This window comes from Berghia stephanieae, chromosome 12, assembly GCF_034508935.2.
Source record: "Berghia stephanieae isolate SIO BIC M18660-M18661 chromosome 12, UCSD_Bste_1.3, whole genome shotgun sequence".
NCBI classification, from domain to species: domain Eukaryota; kingdom Metazoa; phylum Mollusca; class Gastropoda; order Nudibranchia; family Aeolidiidae; genus Berghia; species Berghia stephanieae.
Window position 1 is genome coordinate 4,645,234 of NC_088371.1, and position 17,500 is coordinate 4,662,733.

At 35.6% G+C, this 17,500-nt stretch overlaps 1 protein-coding gene across 2 annotated transcripts in view; it reads right to left on the reverse strand.

The window, feature by feature from the left end:
• Positions 1 to 17,500, reverse strand: part of LOC144958221 (uncharacterized) — a 106,070-nt gene that overhangs the window by 16,984 nt on the left and 71,586 nt on the right. For both annotated transcript variants that reach the window (XM_078890043.1, XM_078890044.1), the window contains one exon: positions 6,436 to 6,774. In XM_078890043.1, coding sequence (XP_078746169.1) covers positions 6,436 to 6,533 — 98 coding nt within the window. In that variant the 5' untranslated portion in view covers positions 6,534 to 6,774. The remainder of the gene's footprint in view (positions 1 to 6,435; positions 6,775 to 17,500) is intronic.

Consider the following 17,500-nt stretch of genomic DNA (forward strand, 5'->3'; position numbering starts at 1 on the left):
TTTTTTGATGAAATGGGTGTTTATAACAAGGCCTTTATCGGCAAAGAGATGATGACTGAGACAGAAGGTCGTGATGATGTTGCTGAAGGGCTTTGTGTGCATTGTGAAAATATAAGGACCAAGCACTGAACCCTATGCAACGTCAAATTGCAGCTTTGTTGGTGATGAAAGGGAATGGATTATGCCGACTGATGAAGTGTGAACTAAAGGAAAAACACAGAAACGTCTCGGCAAAAAATGTGAGTGAAAATTTACATTATTATATATATATATATATATATATATATATATATATATATATATATATATATATATATATATATAATCAACAAATAATGCTCAGAGGTGCTTTACAATAGGATTTTTTTGGTATCGCACAAGTTCTTTCATTCGACTACGAGATCACCACAACAGTCACACACACACACACACACAAACACAAACACACACACACACACACACACACGCACACATATTGTTCGAAGTTCCCAAAGAATCACGAAAAGCAGAATGAAAAGATTTGTTTTTAAATGCCGTTTGAAGACTGGTAAAAATTCACATTCTCGGGTTTTAGGTGGTAAAGTATTCCATATGATTGGGGCCGAAAATGCAAACTGTTCTTGGAATGTTTTACCTCGATTAGCGAAAAACTGACAGATCGCAGAGATCGAGTTGGTTTATATTCCCTCACAAAGCATTCAAGACATTCAAGGGATGTATTGTGAAGGCAATTGTAAGCAAAACATGCGATTTTGTATATTATTGTTTTCTTTATTGGAAGCCAGTGTAGTGACTTAAGTACTCGGTGTTATATGGTCCTAAGGCTTTTTCCTTGTAACTATAAGAGCAGCTTTGTTTTGCATCAACTGTAGTCTGTTCAGCGTTGTTTTTGGTAGGCCGTACAGGAGAGAGAGAGAGAGAGAGAGAGAGAGAGAGAGAGAGAGAGAGAGAGAGAGAGAGAGTTACAATAATCCAAGCCGTTGGTGACAAGGGCATGGATGAGTCACCAATAGCATTCCGTATTCTGCATATCATTTGGAGAGCGCTATGAACCGCCTGACAGCACTTTGTTATGTGTGCGTGCATGTCCAGGTGAATGTCAAAATATAAATCAAGGTTTCGTACGACATTGGAAGTTTTAATGACTGATTCTCCGAGGGACTGTTAGTCTAAGAGTATATCCTTTCCTGTTTTTTAAATACAATCAGCTCAGTTGTGTGCTCGTTGTTGTTTGTCATCCATGCTTTAACGTTGTCTTGACATGCTGCGAGTCGCTGTTTTGTTTATTCGATTTTTTTTGATGAAATGGGTGTTTATAACTGGGCCTTTATCGGCAAAGAGATGATGACTGAGACAGAAGGTCGTGATGATGTTGCTTAAGGGCTTTGTGTGCATTGTGAAAATATAAGGACCAAGCACTGAACTCTATGCAACGTCAAATTGCAGCTTTGTTGGTGATGAAAGGGAATCATTTATGTGAACGCGTTGTGACCAATCTCGTAGATAGCATGAACACCATTCTAGAGCTTTGTCTCCGATTCCAAAGAGCTTCTGCACTCGGTCTATTAGTATTGCGTGATCCACAGTGTCGAACGCGGCAAGTAAGTCCAGCAGCAGTAGTATTACATTATCGTTTTTGTCAAGTAGGTCGACAATATCATTGTGGACACGCAAAAGTGCTGTTTCTGTGCTGTGTGATTGCTTATAGGCGAATTGAAAAACATTATGCAGATTGTTGAAATTAATGTACTTGTTGAGACGTTTGACAATGAGTCTCTCTATTAATTTTGAAATGAAATAAAGGTTCAAGACTGGACTGTAGTTCTTAAATTATTCGCTGCCTAAATTTTTCTTTTTCAAGAGTGGAGTAATTAAAGATTCTTTGAAGCAGCTTGCAATGTCTGCATTCTCTATAGACCTATTTGCAATCGAAGTGACAACAGGTACGACTTCCTTTACACATTCTTTCAAAAGCCACGTTGGTACAACATCAAGTTTGCACTGTTTATTTGATGCTTTTAAAATTAATTCATTAACCTCTTCTATTGAAGCAGGGCATAAATTGGACAATGAGCATGATATAGGTGGTATGCTTCTTCATATTGAGAGGTGTTGACTGTGTTGTCCATGTTGGATTGAATGGTAGCAATTTTATTATTGAAGTAATCATTGGAGCGGTCTGCCAGTTCTGATTTGTTTTGGTGTGATGGCAGTAATTTTTCCCACTTCCAACTTTAATCAAACCGTTCAGGACATTAAAAAGCTTCTTACTGTTACCTTTACTATCGTCCGCCTTGTTTCTGATATATTTTCTTTTGGTTTTGATTATCAGAGTGTTAGTTACAGTTCGTGCTTGTTTATATAACTCTCTCTGTATTGTGAGTCTTGTTTTCCGCCATGTTTCTTCCGCTTCTCGTCTCATCTGCTTTGACAACCGAATTTCCTCAGTGAACCATGATGTGTCAGGTCTTATGGTAATAACTTTGGTTGACAACGGAGCATGGTGATCAAGAAGTTCAGACATAATATCGTTAAAAATAGAAATATTCCATCTGCTGTGTATGCACGTTCAACTTTCGTGATAAGACCGGGTGTAATAATGTCAATTTTAAATTTCTCAATATCTAATGACTTTCTATCTTTTTTGTTGGTTTAGGTTTTTCCAAATTCAATTCAAATAAAACAGATTGATGGTCTGATATGTGGTTACTTTGTACGTGGGTTTTATTTTAAAAAAAAGCGTCATCACTGTGTTTAATGACAAGGTCTATCGTGTTTCCCTATTCATGTGTTGGTTCTGTGATGAGTTGGACATGGTTCTATGATGAGTTGGACATAGTTCTGTGATGAGTTGGACATAGTTCTGTGCCTCAATTAAATTGAGAAAATCCGATGCATTGTTATTTGACTCGTCATTCACATGGATGTTGAAATCCCATAAGATATAAAGATTGTCTTTTGTTAACAAATCGGTGAAATACTGATCAAATTCTGTCAAAAACTGTATTGTCGTTGTTTTGTTTTTGTTAGATGGTGTTGAGCGATAAATAAGGGCACAGTTCAGTTTCATGTTTTTGTCTTTTAGTTGGCATTCTATGGTTTCGAAGGTCGTGGGCGAAGTTTTGACTTTTGTAAGGCAATATTTCCCTTGTGAACTATCATTAATCCACCACCTTGTCGACCTTTCTGGCTTTTCTTGATCACGTTGTACCCAGCAGGTTTTATTTTACTAATGACGTAATCACAATTTTCCTTTTTTAGCCATGTCTCTGTTATGAATAATATGTCATAGTCATTGTCCAAAATGTGTTCATAAACTAAAGTTGTCTTTTTATTACATATTGATTTTGAGTTAAACAAGCCACATTTCATAAGGTTTGACACATTAATTTTACTCTGTAAGTGGTTCTCACACATTGACACAAATTGTTCGTGGGTCTCCTCAGTTTCGTTACAAGGCTCTGTGTTATATCTCTTCAAACAATTTCCCATACAGGTTGGGTTTTTTTTACATTTCTCAATGGGCACGATCTATATTACATTTCCATGTGCTCGAGGTCACTGGTCACATTGCACAGTGTACTCAAAATGACCCACATAGTGAAAAGTATTCACAGCTTTTGCAATATCTAACATCACGATTGGTTCCTTTGTTCAGCTTGACACATGGGTATGTTTACAATTTTCATAAACAAAGCAGCGTGTTTACATTTGTCCAGAAATGTCCAATCGTTGGACAGCAACAAATCAATTGGTTGATGACTTGGTTGGGCGAAAAGATGAATATAAATCGCTCCCATTTCATGTCTGATGTGTGAAATGCCAACAGTATCGGTGATTATATTTTGTTTCTTGGTGGTTTGAACACAGCCTCAGCTGCTCTTATTACAGACTTTTAATAATTCTAATGGTTTTATTTCATTATCTACTCCCATGTCAGCTGCAGTTGGTCTTTGTCTTGAGATGAGTTCACTAAGGTCGTTATTGTTGCACAATGCTGTTATTTTGGGAAAGGCTATTTGTTTTGACACCGCTCCAAAGTGATTGATTTTAATACTTCTCACACAGGTTATTGTTGTTAAAAAGGTAGTCGTCATTCTGCAGGATGACGTCCAGTCCGATTGTCAATAGATAGAATGCGCTTGGCCAAGGAGTTCACAACATTGCCATCCGGAAGTATAACGGACCAACACACAAACTCTGTGTAACCATGAACTTTTATAGTCTGGTTAATACAGTTTAGTGAGAATAACTCACAAACGCGGATGGCAAAAACAATAACAAAGCCCTGAGTGACGTCATCTGCATATTATCTATACACACCGCAATAGATAGTATGCAGATGACGTCACTCAGGCCTTTGTTATTGTTTTTGCCATCCGCGTTTGTGAGTTGTTCTCACTAAACTGTATTAACCAGACTATAAAAGTTCATGGTTACACAGAGTTTGTGTGTTGGTCTGTTATACTTCCGGATGGCAATGTTATGAGCTTCTTAGCCAAGGGCATACTATCTATAGGTCGTTGTTTGCGACAGCCTCCTCTGGCTCGACCAAAACAGTTCTGTTGTGTACCAGGGTTGCCAATTTGGAAGATTTTCTGCCAAATGTCCTTTTTTTGTTGTTGTAGAATTTGAAGTCGTCTAGCAGAAAAAAAAACGGTTTGGCAGTTTGGAAGATATTTGGCAGATTGTATTTTCCTAGGCCTAGGAATGAATGTATAGGTCTACTCCACGTTTCCCATGGCAATTTTTATGTATTAGTGATTTTTTTTTTTAACTTGGGAAATGAAAAAAAAATTATGACATCGGCCGTGCGAATTTCTTGTTTAACAAAACTGATGAATTTTCAGAGGTGGTACTATAAATAGTACGGTTTGGCAGATTTTTGTGGTATTTGGCAGATTTTTAAAATCCACATGGCAGAATGCCTGAAAATAATCTGGCAACCCTGATGTGTACTTGTATTGTATTCGGATGATGAACATGAGCATAAACAATGATGTGAACCTAAGTCCGTAACAGAATGTCAACTGACGAGGAGGATAAAAATGATCATGTTGATTAAAATTCATTAAAAAATTTGTTGATTAAAATAAATATTTCCTTCATTTGAAAAGTCGTAAAAATTATATCACGAGATTCACTAAAACATGTCCCACAAAGCGGGATAACAATTCAATGTAGAAATACATGTTTAAATGGTTTAAAATCACAAAACTTCAGAAAAACATCAAGAACACAGTTACACATTTTGCCTGGTAGGCGTACTACACACTCTACAATCAGTCGACCTCGGTACCTTTTGGGTACAAAGCAAAGACCGTACTGCTGAGCCACGCTGTCCCCGAGTCCAATCGTGGCCTTCGTAACGATATGGCCTGATACTGACCAAAAAATGACGTCAAAATGCCAGTCTTTTGCCACAAAAGAAACAAATCGTGAGTTGTTTTCAATAGTTCAACCAATGAAATAACTTGTTTCCATGAGCTCTACTACCGATAACTCACTAGACGGTGCAAAAACCAAATAATGACGTCAAACTGCCAGTCCTTTTGGATTACAGTATCAGGCTATAACATAACGATGGCTACGACTACACACTCTACAATCAGTCGACCTCGGTATTGTGGGTACGAAGCAAAGACCGTACTGCTCTGAGCAACGCTAACCCCGGGTCCAATGGCTCTATTGGACAACTTTTGAAAAAATAAAATAAATAAATTAGAATTTAATTTAAAACGGCAACGGCGGCCATCTTGGTTCTAAACAAAGAAAATCATTACTTTTTATTCTTCATGCTGGCTAGAACTTTTCATATGCCTTGTGATCAGAATGTGTAAAAGTCAAGACATGATCAAATTTATGGTTTTTTTTCCCTCTGGATACGCTTTTATGCTCGGCAGAGAACTATTTCATACGGGCGTCCGCCATTGTTCCAATAGTTTAGAGCCAGTGTTACTAAGTTACCATGCGTCATTAGGAAGGAAGTGACGTTACGACTGTTGAAGAGTATTGTGATATTTCCGTTTTTGTCCCAATGAGAATCCATTACTAGTTTTATTTTTAAAGAGAAGTTTAATCATGCCGTGTGTATCATCCAACACGCATTATATATATCCATAGCATGATCTTTCTCATTAAGAAACTAGGGAGCTGGCACTGATGTAAGATAAAGATATGAACAAGTGTGTATGAAAGGTGTCTGACAAAGAGAGAAAGAAAATTACAAGAAAAAAAAATCCCCGCCCCCCTCCTCAAAAAAATATGTGCGTTTCGCGTCTATATAGTTGCACTTCAATTTTATTATTTCGAAGATAATAAAATATCTTTGAAGGAGGTTCCTAATAATTAGACCCAAAGCGCCCCTCAATAAACAATTCTTGTATGCAACTCTTTTCTCCACATGTATTAGGGAAAACAATAACATTGACTTACCTTAGATCTACTGTCAAGAACAATCCAACGATGGAGAGAGCAGCCGTTACGATAAACAGTTGAAATCCTTTTCTACTGGACATCATTGCAAACACCATTGTGGTCGATGATGATAATGATAACGATGATGACAAGGATGATGATGTAGACGATAAAGCTGATGATGATGATGATGATGAAGTGGACGAAGATGATGAAATGCGTTGATTAAAAATCCCAACAAAATTTGAACTTTTTTAAATAGCGTAATATCCAACAAACTTAGGAGCGATGCCAGTGATAACGATGTTTGTATTGACGATATTTCGTTATTCTTTTGGATGTTGTTTTGTATCAACCCTGTCAATAGAGAAGAAAAGAGAGAAGAATTAGTCGTGCAGGGTGTAACATGTAAACTAAACAAGTGTTCCTTATCGTATGTGGGCTATATTTACAGTCCACTCCGGATAATCGCAACACATTGGGATCAGCCAAAATGTTGCGATTAACCGAAGTTGCGATTTTCCAAAGTTGAGGTTTTTTTTACCCTCTTAGTTTACGCAACCTTGGACAGTGCAGGGTGTCAAATGTGTGTGTTTTTTAAAATTTGTTTTTGCTTTTTGTTGTTTTGTGTGTGTCTTTTTTTTTATTTATATTTTATTTTATCTATTTATTTATTTATTATTATTATTTTTTTTTTGCTTTCAATGGTTGCAATTTCCATCGGTTTTTTTTTTGGTAAGGCAAGTTTATAAACGTGTTGTTCAATAGTTTCCAATGATGGAAGCAAATATGTTAAAAGAGTCTTATTGAATTAGGCGATGTGATTTTTCACGAGGTCAAAGATATCCGCACAAACTCATACTCCAATGCCGCGCCCTCTTTTGCCTCTAATAGATTGGTGTAGCATTAAACCCCGCCCAATCACGATTCTTAAAGAGTATTTTTCACTCATGTTTGATTGGTTTCGTGAATTTGCCACCTTTGAGGTCGAAACTTTGTTGCAATTAACCGAAAAATGTTGCAGTGACTTTTATATAGAGTTAATTATCCAAAAGTTGAGATTAAGCGAGTTGCGATTATCCTGTGTGGACGGTATAAAGAAAAAAATAGCCATACGGAAACACATTCCTTTTCTATACAGTACAACCCACTTGCTTTTGTACTAACACTTATAATATCGATCACTACTTATTGTCAAGTACTTATTCACACAAGAATCAAATTAATTATGTGTAGTGCAAAAAAAAAAAAAAAAAGAAAAAAGATATTTATATAGAGCAATGCCCATTAAACGTGCTCAAAACGCTTTACAAAGGATCGCTAGTGAACATCAACACTTAACACGTAGGAAGGAACACGACGCTTGTAAGGCAATACGATCCAGCATGGTTACCTCAAACACGATTTCCTCGAACACGCGGTTTCCTTGAACTCATTTGACTGTCCCGTAGTTATTTTTTCTTATTATTATTTGTTATCATTCCATCTCTTCCTCAAACTAATTTTTACCTCGAACACGATATCCTCTATATATATATATATATATATATATATATATTATATATATATATATATATATATATATAATATATATATATATATATATATATATATAATAATGTTGTGTATGTGTGTGTGTGTGTGTGTTGATCAAGTTGATTTATTCACTAAATATCATTTAAATATCACAAACACTATTGAACAGATATTTGGCTTTGTAATTAAAGTACAAAATGAACATGTGAAACAAAATATCAAAAACGAGGAGGTAGAAGTAGTAGGTGAGATTAAGTAAATTTGATTGTATATTGACAACTCTCTCACTTAAAAGATCAGATATATTTTATTAATAAAAGAGTGGCGCAAAGATTGCATCTCGTGAGGAAATTTAGATCTTTTGAAATTAGGGAATAGGCAATGATCCTAATGTATAACTCGCTTATAAGAAATGTAATTTCCTTAGGTATTGCGATGTGGTATGGTAACTGGAGTGAAAGAGAAGAATAAAATCCAACATATAATAAATATTGCAGAGAAAATCGTTGGTTTTAATTTTTTAAGAGCATCTGAACTCCACCACAAAAGTATCCTCAGAATAGCAAATTCTCTACGTACCCAACCATCACACCCCCTGCATCAACTATTTAAGTTTTTTCTCCATCTGGTAGACGTTTTGAAGGTATTAAAACTAGAGCTAACAGATACAAAAGAAATGTTTATACCCACAGCAGTAAGGGTACGAAATATAGTCCGTTCCGAAGCCCGGGCTCACGCGTTGACGTGGATATCTTCGCAACATTCTGATGGATTTCATTGAAAATTGGCTCGAACACCAAAATTGTTAGTGATATTAATCCAATTTTTGTCGCCGGTTACAGTAGCATACTTGTGGATTTTTCTTTTTTATGGTATATAAGAACGGAGTGACCAAATTGATGGTTTATACTAATAGTATTATACGCAGTTAATTATGTTGTTGTTACGATCACTGAACTCCCCACAGACTTGACCAAGTGTTTAATTTTAACGAGATTCATATGCACTACTCACTAACATTGCCATCCTGAGTTCAAAATGACACAGCAAAGTGTGCACTATGTACACACTAGACATTAATAATTCTTACATTTTAATATTTGAAAGCCAGTGGCGTAGCTGCCTGTTGAGATTTCTACATGCATGAAAAATTATAACAATATGGATTAAACATGCAAATTTGTCACAATGAGGAACATTTTCAAGTATTTCTCCAGAGAGGCGAAGAACGAAATTCATTTTCATGGAATGAGGCTAATAGCAAAATCATTAATAGATTGCCCACAATCAGGAACTCAGAATGGGGAGGACAAATTAAATTAATAATTATATCATTTTGATTATGCTTCTCTTGTATTTGAAAACTGTGGTTCTTTTGAAAAGTTATACTGTACAAAATTTATATGGATAAAGAAATTTAGAGTCATTCACATTATCACATTCTCTCTCTCACTCACACACACACACACACAGACACTCACACACACACACACACACACACTCCGTCTATCTATCTATCCGTCTCTCTCTCTCTCTCTCTCTCTCTCTCTCTATATATATATATATATATATTATATATATATATGTATATGATATATAATTTATATAATATACATATATATATATATATATATTGTGTGTATATATAAATATATATATATATATATATATATATATATATATATATATATATACAATCTTATAGATACTGTGTGCTTGGCTAAGAAACTCACAACATTGCCATCCGGAAATATAACGACCAACACACAAAACTATTTGTAACCTTAAATGAGAATTACTCATAAACATGGATGGCCAAAATTCGTTCTATCTATAAAAACATTGTTTTAACACCCCTTTTATAGTCTCTAATAGAAAAAAAAAAACCCAGTCAAGCTAAAAATGCATTAAAGACAGCTTGTGACATAATCGTGTTTAAACTGGGCGTACCATATTTGTTATTTGGGCTTGCGATATTATTTGGGCGTACGACCTTTGATTATTTGGGCGTAAAAACTGACATTTGGTTAAAGGAATTGCGGGAAGAGTTGACAAGAGGATATAAAACAGAGTGTTTCTGATTCTATTCTACCTTTTGATTTTATTCTGTATTCTACTTCACTATGAGCTGCACTTTCTTATTATGCTGCAAGTTCTAACATCTTACTAAGAATCTTTACTTTACGGACTTAGAAATATTCCACGCATATTGAAAATGGTTACTTAGGCAAAATGACTTTACATTTGGATTGGTTTTACGGATTTGGAATTTATGAAACTGGTTGAATTATAACGATGCTATTTGATGTGGATTTGGAATTTATGAAACTGGTTGAATTATAACGATGCTATTTGATGTGGATTTCGAATTTATCACAACAAATAAAGCAGTAATAAATGAAACTGGGAATCTGGATATTTATTTGAATGACTTGATGTTGTACAATCAATTATCATCATCGGCCCTTGAACTCTTTCGTCATTATTAACATCTACAACGCAATGCAAAGAAATAACAATATCATCTATTAAAAACACCACTATGCGATCACAAGCCATTACATATGTGTGCAACTACGTCTCAATTATTATTATTATTATTATTATTATTATTATTATTATTATTATTATTATTATTATTATTATTATATTATTATTATTATATTATTATTATTATTATTATTATTATTATTACTAGTCGTGTAGTAGTAGTAGTAGTAGTAGTAGTAGTAGTAGTAGTAGTAGTAGTAGTAGTAGTAGTAGTAGTAGTAGTAGTAGTAGTAGTAGTAGTAGTAGTAGTAGTAGTAGTAATATTATTATTAGTAGTATTATCATCATCATCATCATCATCATCATCATCATCATCATTATTACTATTATTATCATCAACAGTGTTACTTAACTAGTATTACTATTTTTACCTACCACTTGCCCCTTTTCCCACCCCCCCCCCTCCCCCCACTTTTTTTTCTCCCACGCCCCTATATTATACAACACAACATCATATAGGGCAAGATGGGGGGGGGGGGGGGATTCCACAACCAACTTTTTCAGTTCATTGCCACACAGTTTCTATAGATGAGGTGAACACACAAACAGAATACAAAAACCCCACAGCCATTCACATTTGGATTCTGTACAAATAACATTAAAAGAAGGAACGACACTTCATAAATCTCAAATTTTCTCTTTATCCGAATATTCAACATTTTGGGGGTAATTCCACACCCATCATGACAGGCATACAAAAACGAGAATGAAATAATCAGGAGCAATAATTAACGTCTGAAATGAACACAACAATCTTTGTAGATCATAACATCGGCGGGGTCCCGATAGCTCAGTTGGCCGAACACTCGATTCACAATCAAAGGGAAGGAGATCGATCCCATGTGCAGTCTCGCGATTTGAGTAAGCAGTAAATATCTTCTCCCATTCTGCTGAATCACGGACTGTTCCCCAGTTTAGGTTTTATCCTATCCCTCCAGATGTAACAAAATCGACTTGTCACCATATCTGCATGGTCATACGACACCGTCTTTTCTTGTAATTTATCACCATGATTAGCCAATTACTATAGAAAAAGGAGAAAAACATGAACAGAAATCCCTGCCAGATCCAGCTCTAAAGCATGGGCATACATAAATGACATCACAAGGCTTATTATTCAAACAGTATTAATAGGCTACATATACACCTCCAAGAATTTTCGAAGAAAAACAATTGGTAAACTATGTTGGGGCCTCTCTTTGTAAAATAAAACCAATGAAATTGCTATGGGACTAACGTGTCATATGACGAACGTTTAGCATTCCTCGATCTAGCTAGTCTCAAATACAGAAGAATTAGGGGAGACTTAATTCAGCTCTACAAGATAATACATAATATAAATGATATAAATCCATCAATTTTGTTTACATTTTCCAAGATTACGTATACCAGAGCCGACAAATATAAAATATATATTCACAAGATTTCAGACCAAAATAAGACAGAGCTCATTTATTATACGTATAGTGAAAACCTGGAATAGTCTCTGTTTTAACACAAAAATTCATGTTCTTTGAATCAGTTTAGAATCTTAGTTGATAGGGAGTTAAAGTCTCTGAGATTTAAATATGACTAAAGTGTTTTATTCTTTTTTACTAAAACAGAAGTAAGAAATTAATAATTGATTAATTTCTGAATTCAATTTGATTTTGTTAATTTTTATTTATTTATTTATTTATTTATTTATTTATTTATTTATTTATTTATCTAGTCACTTATTTGTTTGTTTAATTTGGTTATTTATCCATTTATGTATTTCCTTATTTAATTTTGAATTATCATGTGGATAATTATTCCATTACTTTCATGATTTTGTAGACTGGTTGTAAATGTTGACAAGTAAAATGCATGACATCTGAAACAATGTTAAAATCATGATAATTTGTCAGAAACGTATGTATGATTATTATCGTCATTGCTTTCATGATTATTTTTGTCATTAATATTTCATTGTACTATGAACTTTGTACATTTAGGATTCATTCGATCATGACCAATTTTCAATTACCAGTTTTCTATGAGAGTATTTTTCGATTTTACATTGCAGTATTGAAATATTTTTCCTTACATTCAAAGTTGTGAAAAACTGTCTGTGAATGATACAATGCAAGCTATATGAGATTCTGTAATTATAAACTATTATAATTCTATAAGGGATTTAAAGGATAATTCCTATATTAAGCCTTTATAAGACAGGATTTTTATCAACTATTTTCACAAATAAGACACGAGAAATTCGAAACCTGTAGGGCGTGGAATTTCGCTTACATTTATGAATCTAAAATAGGCACACAACGTAATTAAGGCACCTAGAACAGGTTTGAGGGTAAGTGTTACCGATAAATGATGAAGCATTTCTAGCTCGAACTTCAAAGTTGGAAGAAAATTTAACAACATTTTGTCATATTTGAAAACCATGAGTGTTGCACTTACCTTCAATGGGCTCATAACAACTTGAAAAATTGTCAGAATTCAACAGTAGTAAAAGTAACTGCTTCTTGTGTTCAAACAGGAAATAGAAATCAAAGGCAGTTAAAACAGTTAAAACAATGGGTCTTTTTGCATTCTTTCTGCGAAGAGCTTGATATAATGAATGTGGCTATGGAATTACCCCGGGTGTGGAATTCCACCAACCTTACCCTACTGATATCATGTATAGATAGAATGCGCTTGGCCAAGGAGTTCACAACATTGCCATCCGGAAGTATAACGGACCAACACACAAACTCTGTGTAACCATGAACGTTTATAGATAGAATGCGCTTGGCCAAGGAGTTCACAACATTGCCATCCGGAAGTATAACTGACCAACACACAAACTCTGTGTAACCATGAACTTTTGTAGTCTGGTTAATACAGTTTAGTGAGAACAACTCACAAACGCGGATGGCAAAAACAATAACAAAGGCTCGAGTGACGTCATCTTCGAACTATCTATAGTCAGGTTTATACAGTTTAGTGAGAACAACTCACAAACGCGGATGGCAAAAACAATAACAAAGGCCTGAGTGACGTCATCTTCGAACTATCTATAGATAGTTCGAAGATGACGTCACTCAGGTCTCAGTTATTGTTTTTTGCCATCCGCGTTTATGAGTAATGCTCACTGAACTGTATTAACCCGACTATAAAACGTTCATGTATACACACAGTTTGTGTGTTGGTCCGTTATACTTCCGGATGGTAATGTTATGAGCTTCTTAGCCAAGCGCATACTAGCTATATGGCACACACACACACACAGACACACACATACACACAACGAGAACACACAACAGCATGTCACAACATGACAATATCAATCACTCACTCACGATCCAGCGTCGTCCTCATTGACGTTGGCTGCTCGCACTCTGTGATGACAAAAGTCCGCCCATTCACTTCGTCTGTTGACGGTATCATAAATAATATTATATAGATAGTATGCAGATGACGTCACTCGGGCCTTTGTTATTGTTTTTGCCATCCGCGTTTGTGAGTTGTTCTCACTAAACTGTTTTAACCAGACTATAAAAGTTCATAATTAAACAGAGTTTGTTTGTTGGTCCGTTATACTTCCGGATGGCAATGTTGTGAACTCCTTGGCCAAGCGCATTCTATCTATAGTTCCATTCCATTCATCTCTGTCCATTCTAGGATGTTTTTTTTATAGATAGAACGAAGATGACGTCACTCGGGTCTTTGTTATTGTTTTTGCCATCCGCGTTTATGAGTTGTTCTCACTAAACTGTATTAACCTGACTATAATAGTTCATGGTTACACAGTGTTTGTGTGTTGGTCCTTTATACTTCCGGATGGCAATGTTGTGAACTCCTTGGCCAAGCGCATTCTATCTATAAAAATTCATAGTTACAAATAGTTTTGTGTGTTTTTCCGTTATACTTCCGGATGGCAATGTTGTGAGCTTCTTAGCCAAGCGCATACTATCTATAGATAACATGCGCTTGGATAAGAAGCTCACAAGATTGCCATCCGGAAGTATGAGGTGTTACGCTCAAAACTACATGTAATCTTGGTTGTTTATAGTCTACTGATTAAGTTAGTTTTGTGAGAATTATTCATAAACCTGGATGGCAAAAAAACAATTACAAAGACCTGAGTGACGTCATCTTCGTTCTATCTATAGATAGTATGCGCTTGGCTAAGAAGCTCATGACAATGCCATCCGGAAGTATAACGGACCAACACACAAAACTGTGTGTATCCATGAACGTTTATAGTCGGGTTAAAACATTTCAGTGAGCATTACTCATAAACGCGGATGGCAAAAAACAATAACAAAGACCTGAGTGACGTCATCTTCGAACTATCTATACACGCTGCTTTGTTTATGAAAGTTGTAAACATACCCATGTGTCAAGCTGAACAAAATGACCAATAGTAATGCTGGAGAGTTCAAAATCTGTGAACACTTTTCACTATGTGGGTCACTTTGAGCACACTTTGCAATGTTCCCAATGACCTCGAGCACATGGAAAGTTAATATAGATCGTGCCGATTAATAACAAACACATCAGTACAAGAAACATGGACAAAAAGCAACGACAAAAAAGCAAAAAACACACAACAAAGAAGACGATCGCCCTGGAGAAAAAAAATGTGAACGTGCTCAAAGCGTTTTAAAAAGGTTACCAGACCGATAGCATTACGTAACTTAAAGAACGAATCATGATGCCTGTTAGGCGATAATACATTTTTTTTCCGACAGAGCCAAGGCTGTTAATTAACGACCAGGTAACACAAAATATAAGCTTTTATATAACGCAATATCCACTAAATGTGCTCAAAGCGGTTTACAAGGAGGTCCCTGGCCAGCAGCAACATTCAACATCTAGGAAGGGACACCGCCTGTTAGGCGATGATACAATTATTTTTTTCGGACAGAGACAACGCTGTTAACGGCCAGGTACTCATTTTACACTTGAGTACGGTGAGAGAATATGAGTAAAGAGCCTTCTCCAAGGACTCAACTATGCGCCGAGCGAGGTTCGAACCCAGGGTCTTCCGATCCGAAAGCGAGTGGCATACCACAAGACCACATTATAGTTATAGTCTCACATTATTTTACATACTATAATTAATATTATTCTAGTATCTACACGTATCAACCAACACTCATAAATATGTATATGAATCTGAAATGGATAAAAACCATGCTTTGTGAGAGTTGACAATGATGCAGAATAAAAGTGGATTGACCATTGAATGGACCCTTTAGACTAATTTCCCCAATGGGATGAATAAAGGGAATTTATGATTGGGAACTATGGTTAAACATTCATTTCATTTCCCTACAATCGGATTCAATAAACTGATGTCACTTCGCCCAGCAACGGCGAGCAGCGTGGTTCTAAACAAAGAAAATCGGTAATTTTTATTCTTCATGCCGGCTAGAACTTTTCATATGTCTTGTGATCAGAATGTGTAAAGTCAAAACATGATCAGATTTATAATATTTTTTTCTCCTCTGGATACGATTTTATGCTCGTCGGTGAAATAGTTCATAACGGCGTCCACCATTGTTCCGATAGTTTAGAGCCAGTTACAACTAAGTTACCATGCGTCATTACGAGGGAAGTGACGTTACGACTGTTGAAGCGTATTGAATGAATATTAGATTGGTAGGACTCATTATTGTTTGTAAACAACTGTCTATATAATATTTCTCGATTTTAATATCGAACAAAATCAACTAGTTAATACTGTTATGGATCTGCCCCTTATATGTGTAAAATAATAAATTTGAAAAAAAAACCAACAACACCAAAAACAAACAAAAGGAAAACAAAACCAAACATAAGATTTACTTCTGAAGGCACACAGCCCATTGAACTGAGATACAAATAAATAATTGCAAGAATTGACTCACTATACACTCTCCCGAGTTCTTGTTTGTATACAGTTGCTAGGCAACAGTGAAGAATAGACTCGTCGATATAATATTCAATAAGTCGTATTTATCTTTTAAAGGTATATACACGCTTCGTCAATAAAGACAAAGAAATTTTAGATTACTCCATTATTGTTTTATGTATACAGGGGTCAATTTACTGTGAAATAATAATAATAATAATAATAGGTAAAATTCAAAAGAGTCGCATTATTTGTCTTGAAAGCGTTTTAAAATTGTAAACATTAGGCGAAACAAAAACGGTCATAACATTAACAACATCAACACCAACGCAAAGATGTTAACTCACTCAATCATAGAGATTTTTGCTACTTTTCAAAATTGGAATAAAAATGTATTAAAAATGAGCATGTACATAGATCTAGTCCAGATAGTTTAATTCAACTACCATTGACATGTAAAATCTAAAAACAATAGCGTTGATACTACGCCTATAATAGGATTCAGTAGTCGTAACGTCACTTCCTTCCTAATGACGCATGGTAACTTAGTAACACAGGCTCTAAACTATCGGAACAATGGCGGATGCCCGTATGAAATATTTCTCCGGCGAGCATAAAAGCGTTTCCAGAGGAAAAAATTCCCATAAATTTGATCATGTATCGACTTTTACACATTCTGATCACAAGGCATATGAAAAGGGAATGAAAAGTTCTAGCCAGCATGAAGAATAAAAAGTAATGATTTTCTTTGTTTAGAACCAAGATGGCCGCCGTTGTCGGGCGCGTGACATCAGACTACTGAATCGTATTTGTCTCAGAAAAATGTAATAAATAGGGAATGAGATTAGCGGAAGAGTAGCGTCCCTTGATTGGACGTCATCCATAGTCTGTGACGTCACCAGCGGAAAAGTTATTCGAGAGAGAACGTAATGTTGGTTGTGCGCATGCGTCTCTCGTCCTCGCTTCCGGTGAAAGCGGCTTGAGACACTTCAAAACCAAATTGACGTTCTCTCTGTAAGGTGACGTCCAATCAAGTGACGCTACTCTTCCGCTAATCTCATTCCCTATAGGCATGGGGTAAAAGTAACTCGGGTAAACAATGGATATAGTCGGTGTTAGGGTTGAGTGATTTAAGGCGTAACT